The sequence below is a fragment of the Monodon monoceros genome, unplaced genomic scaffold, assembly GCF_005190385.1.
Source record: "Monodon monoceros isolate NGI ecotype Baffin Bay Population unplaced genomic scaffold, NGI_Narwhal_1 Super_Scaffold_5, whole genome shotgun sequence".
Classification (NCBI taxonomy): Eukaryota; Metazoa; Chordata; class Mammalia; order Artiodactyla; family Monodontidae; genus Monodon; species Monodon monoceros.
In genome coordinates, this window is record NW_021703782.1 from 8280254 (window position 1) to 8286253 (window position 6000).

The 6000-nt window shown below is 46.2% G+C and overlaps 1 protein-coding gene across 1 annotated transcript in view; it reads left to right on the forward strand.

Annotated features, from left to right (window-relative positions):
• PINX1 (PIN2 (TERF1) interacting telomerase inhibitor 1) overlaps positions 1–5334 on the forward strand; it is an 82238-nt gene extending 76904 nt beyond the window's left edge. The window contains exon 7 of the mRNA XM_029203697.1: positions 4453–5334. Within this exon, the coding sequence (XP_029059530.1) occupies positions 4453–4926 (474 nt within the window). The 3' untranslated portion in view covers positions 4927–5334. The remainder of the gene's footprint in view (positions 1–4452) is intronic.
• The last annotated feature ends 666 nt before the right edge of the window (positions 5335–6000 follow it).

Here is a 6000-nt window from a genome sequence, read left to right on the forward strand (position 1 = left end):
GAGGTGACATACGATAATCAGTGATTGCCACACTGAAGGCATTCAAGAAATGATAGCCGCTTTCTTCAGTGCACCGGGCTGCGGGCACTCTGGGTCAAGTCTCCACACATGATGGAGGGAGTAGTCCCGCCGGGCTCTTCTGGCTTTAAGCCACTGAGGTTCTGTGAGCTGGGGAGCAGTCCTCCTGGGTTCTGACCCTCAGAGTGTTTATTGGTTGGGGTAGAAATTAAGGCCCTTGCTGTCACTTGGGAAAATCCATCGTCAAATGTTTTTTTAAACACAGGCTGTACACTCATAGGTTCTGAAAGAAATGAGAACACTGCGTGGTTTTCTGAGACAGACAAGGTTAACCCATGAAACAGTGTTTTAGAACAACACAGACTATTTCATTTTATATTTTTAAAATGGTAGCTTTTAAAATATATGGAAAATAATTCAAGATTCTCAATGTAGCTTTGGATCTTTCTTTTTAATTAACAAAAAGGGAGGTAGAGTAGTGGATATATTACAAATTTAGGGAGAGATCTTTTAAACTGTTTTGTTGATTCCCTTACCGTTTCCCCTCATTGACCGAACTGTGTCTTTGGAAAGCTTCTTCGTCTTAGGTGCACTGCATGGCCTCGGATATGCACAGCTGCAGGCGACATGTCCCTTCCCCAGCTGAGTGAGGAGACCAGTGAACTGACGGGACATCAAGGCCAACAGAAAGGCTGGAGGTTCTACAGAGAGACCCCTACCTAGCTCCTACTATAGAGACTCTATCCCTCACTGTCCCCAGGGGGGAAAGCCTGACTGTCCTTGCGTATGCCGTGACTGGACAGCTATTTTATCTCTTGGCATTCAAGCAGGACTTAAGGAATCTTAGACTGTAGAGGCATGAAGCTGAGGGAGAGATTGCCAGGTCATTCGTTCCAGAAACCCATCACATTTCCGCTTCCATCCGGATAGCTTCATTGGTATTTTCCCGACTCTCTGCCTCTTGAGAACACAAATTTTTAGGGTATGTAAAGGATCAGTGGAGACTTTCAAGCCAAGGTATCTAAAAAGAGAACCTTCAAAACCTTAAGTACAAAATGGGAATTTATTATCATTTTAAAAGTTCCAGCTTCTTTCTACCTTTCTTAGAAATATTAGGATGATTTCCAGGACTTAGGTTTAAAATAGATTCATATTCCAGTTAGTAGTCACCCCAGTTTTTTGCTTTTATTGATTTTAGCTTCTAATATATAGTGTCAGTTCTTTTAAATGAATGCTTACAAATTATTCATTGCAAAATAGTATTTGGCCCTTTCTGTTCTCCAAGTAGTATTACTAGATCTGCTCTCCAGCTGTATGCTCTCTTACAGGTGGTGTAAAATATTCTCTGTGGATGGACTTGTAGGTGCATTGCTGTCACTCCTGCATCTTGGCCTGACAGTTGGGGTGATAGTGGTCTATGAGCCGAGCTCATCTGCTACCTGCTTATAGAGCCTCACTATCCCTCCTCTGCTGCCTGGTGTCACAGAGGAACGGCCAGCCCAAATGTCATTTCATAGTTCAGTAAATTTTAGACTTTCAGGTCTAATTTAACCTACTTATTTGACTTGATTAGTAACTGAGACCCAGAGAGGTTATGGGATTTATCTAAGGCCCTCCATTAGTTAATAGCAGGAATTGGAATTTTAAAAGAAAAGGTTTCCTAAATCCCTAAGCTTAAATCAAGTGTTCGGTAAGATCATTAGTTAACCATACCTCCCTTGCTAGTATTTTGCATGGAACAGGAAGTTTTCAAGTTATTTGTAAATTTATTTTACTAGATTTTAGAACACTGTTAGCAAATTGGGATTCTCAAAGTTTATGAGGCAGTGAAAGTCACATTTGGTATTACAGATTTTTTATTTTTTGGTGGGGGGGTTGCATTATATGTTTAGTGGAAATGTGGGAAGAAGCGAGTTTGTTGCTATTTCAGAGTACTAAAAAGTTGCCGGTGCTTTTCTCAGTACTTGTTTACTTTGAAGAAGAGACCAGATACGAAAAGTATTCATTTTCTTAAAAAGGTGTACATTGTTCACATTCATGCATTCATGGCTGAGAATATAGAAACAGGGATTGTAATCACTGTAGTAAAACTGGGTTTATGATTTATAAAGTCATGAAATATGAGACCTGGGCTTTGCTTCTACAGCAGTCAGGTCTGCAACCTATTCCTCCTTTGTTTCCATGGTTTTCAAAACAGGTACATTCCTGGAGTGTGGGAGGCTGCCCACCACTCTCCCCTGCAAGTCATTGTTTCGCCTCCACTTTCCTTGGGTGCTGGCACCTCTCTGGCTTGTCTCCACGCCCCGCTGAGCTTGGTGTGCAGTGGCCCATGATTATTAAAATCCTTATCACCAGAGGACTTGATTACGAGCAGAGTTATTTTCTAGGATTAGAAAGACCCACAGAGTTCAACAAGTGACTCAAAAATGATCTTGTATTTTCTAGTAATTAAAAGTGTGATTAATACCAGTAATTAGTTCCTGTGATTTAACTGTTAAAAGCAGGAATTCAGAAGGTAATAAACAGGTGACAAGGTAAGGAGCCATAGGATATGACTCGAATTTGAGTTCCTAAGACACAGATACACTCCAGAGGAGGTGGCCCACGTAAGACAAACTCCTTTCATACTGTGAAGCTAAGTGAGACCTATTTTACGTAAACAGGCCTCCTTCATGGAGACGTGCCGTGTGTGGCTGTGTGCCGTTACTAAACGGAAGGCAAGACCTTTCTCGTCCATCAGGCGGGGATTGGCTGGGATCAGGAGAGCCTTGAGAAGATTTTTCGTCCTGCTGTGCAAAATTTCAGCTCTTTTTCAACATTTGAGGAACAAAAAGACAAAGTGACCTTGTGTTTTTGGCTTCTGTGGCAGCTACTTTTAAATTTTTCTCAAAATTACCTCATGGGATTCCAGCCCAAACTGAATATTGATAGCTAACATTTAAAAAGCTCATTTGGTTTATTCCACATGTTCTGTGTTTTACCTTTTGAAATTTAAGAAACTGACTACGTGATTTTGTGTTTTTAGCCCTGAGTAAAATAAGGTTTGTGCTGATTAGATAAGCTGTGATGTTGTTGGTAAGGTACCCTTTGGGGAGAGCTTGCTGGGTCAGCGGCCATTCAGAGCCCAATTGCCCACTGATATAATACTGATTCAGCCAAAATTTCAGACGGGTCGCTACTTTGATCCCACTGAGCCGGGTTTCGAGTGCTGCTGTAGCAAGAAAATACGTGGTCCAGTTATATGTGTGGTTGTAATAAAGTTAGCTGCACAAGCAGAGCTTTGCCCTCCCAGTTCAGAATAATTTGTAGACTCCTAATTTGGAAACTGATTTATTCAGAAAACTGTTTTCCCACCTCATGAAAGGGTCGGACCACCCATCTCGTCCTGTGTGAATAAGTGAATGTGAAGGGAGAAGCCAGGTAATTATGAAAACCTAAGTTTAGTGTATTTGTTTAAGGGCTTGATTATTTTAAAAGACTGTGGGCAGAATTATTCCAGACACTGACCTTACCTAAAGCACAGTCCTTATATGCTTCCATTTGAAGGTGCTTCCTTTTTCACGCACACCTTTTCATCTCCCTACTGCCAGCCAGCCACAACCTATATGGTGTGATACCAGCATTTGATTTTTTATCCCAGCCTATTAAGCTAGCATTTTTGTTTTCCTCTTCTCAAGCCTTCTCAAGCCTTACAACTGAGTGTATTTATGTAAAATTAAAATGTAAACCACGCTTAATCCCGGCGGTTATGAGTGAGTAATTCCTCCATTTAGAAGCAGACGGACACAGCCATGGGTGTCTAGTTCACGGCAGTGTAGGGGGGGGGGCTTCTCATGTCTCCCACCCCCAGCTGAGGGCAGAGGGCACCCCAGCTCTCCTGTTCCTTCCGGGAGGAAGGGGGCACACGGGCCCTTCCAGCCCCGGTGCCTTCTCTCTCGAGCGGCCAGAGGGCCACGCTCTGGACACACCAGGGTCGAGGCTGGCACGTGGCTCCTGGTTTAGCAGGGGCTCCCATATACGCGTGGCGTCTGAGCTTGTGGGTCAGGGCGCAAAGGCCTGTGTATCCACAGCGAGACCAAGTAGGTGTCTGACGACACCCTAGAGCTCCGGGCTTTTAGGGTCCTTGTTTCTGATGGAGACTCTAGGAACTTCGTTGCCATTTATAAGGTTGTTGCCAAGGGGCCATTCTGTCAGAATGGCGTCCAGGTGACTCACCATCTACCTTGTGAAGTTAGCCTCCGACTCCCCGGCCTCCCACCCCGTACGGCCCTCAGCTGGTGCGCGTAGCCACTGCGTTCCGCACCGTGCGGCTCAGCTCTACCCGACGGCCGGCGAGGGGTCCAGGGGGAGCCCGGCCCCCCAGCCACGCGGGCTCCGGGCGGTGGTGAGTGACTAGCTGATGCGTAACCGGTGTCACTCTTCTCCCCACCTCAGGGCCAGCCCAGCCCCGACGCTGCAGAGGGGACTGACGTCTCCCCCATGACCACCAGTGCCGTCACCATCCGCGAGTACTTTGCCAGGCGCATGGCGGAGCGCAAGAGTAAGGCGCAGGGCACGGCCGTGGGGCCAGAGGCTTCAGAGACCCCAGTGGAAAGGAAAGCAGGGAAGAAAAGAAAGAAAGAGGCGAAAGATAGAAGTGTGGAGAACTGCACCCACCCCAAGGCCAAGAAGAAGGGAGACCAAGTTGAGTGGCAGCTGGGAGACCCCCGCTGGGACGAGAATTCTGGTGCTGCTTCTGAGGGTGGAGAGGGTTGCGTGGCGCCACTCGATGACCGGGACCCTCCCTCGAAGCCCAGAAACAGGAAAGAAAAGAAAAGGGGACAGAAGCAAGCTGAGACAGCAGAGGATGGTACACTAGATGAAACACCAGTGAAAAAGAAGAGGAAAAAGAAGAAAGGTTCCAAATAAATTCTCTGGAGCCAGGGCCTCCCGGCTTCTCAGCTGTCAGGGTGTGCTGCTGGGGCAAACTCCCTGGCCCGACGGCAGAGCCGGTTCACTCCGGGAGCCGCGCACAGCCTCTGACACGCCCGGCCCTGCTGCATCTCGCCCTCACGCTTTCCCAAATCGGATTCCCAGAACTTCTTAGTGTCCCAAATCATGGCTCTCAGAAACAAATACATTTCTTTCTTAGACTCTGAGTCCACCGTATTTATTCCCCTTCATGTGAGTACATCATTATGTGCACGTGCTTGTGTGTGTAGGTCTATCACAGTCTGTATTTGCTCTTGATTTCTTTCAGTAACAGTGAACTGTGCTTCCTGCTGAAGTACTCGGTCTAATTAAAGGATTAAGAGGCAATAGTTGGCATTCAGATAGCTCTTTTTGTTCTATAGCCAACCATATGTTTCTGCCAAGTTGCTTTTATATCATTACATTCCCAAATCAGAGAGTTGTTTTGGTCTGGTTTGGTTTGGTTCTGATGGGGAATTTGTTTTAATGCCGTCTTTTCTACTAAGCAGTGGCAGCCGTGTATTTTGAGGAGTTTAAGAGGTGAGCTGACGGTGGGGGCAGTTTAACTTCCCAGTGGTCTCACAGGAGCCCTCTTGCGGTTCCTCAGCGAGAGTCGGTGGTCGGATACATTTCCATTAGGTGTCCTCAAGGACAGGTGCCCTAGAGTGGACTCCTCCTTAACGGTGACCGTCAGGGGATCCTCAGGAAGTTGAAAGAAAAACTGAGACTCTAAGGTTATGAAATTACTTTCATCTAGACTGGGACTGCCTTGTGAAAGCTCCTAAAAGTATAAATATCACATAAAGAGTAAAAGACACCTTCAGCCCTGCTCACACCAGATGGTGTCACCTCCTGGGTTTACACTGCCTCTCCCATACCCTGGCGTGTCTCCCTGTGTGCAGCTTAAACTCTCCCCATGCGGGTTTCCCCAGAAAACTGCAGACACCTTCACACCCTCTTTGGGACACAGAATGCAAAAGAAAGCACATGTTTAAGATTTAGAGGCCCAGCACTGTGGTTTCCTCTCTTCTG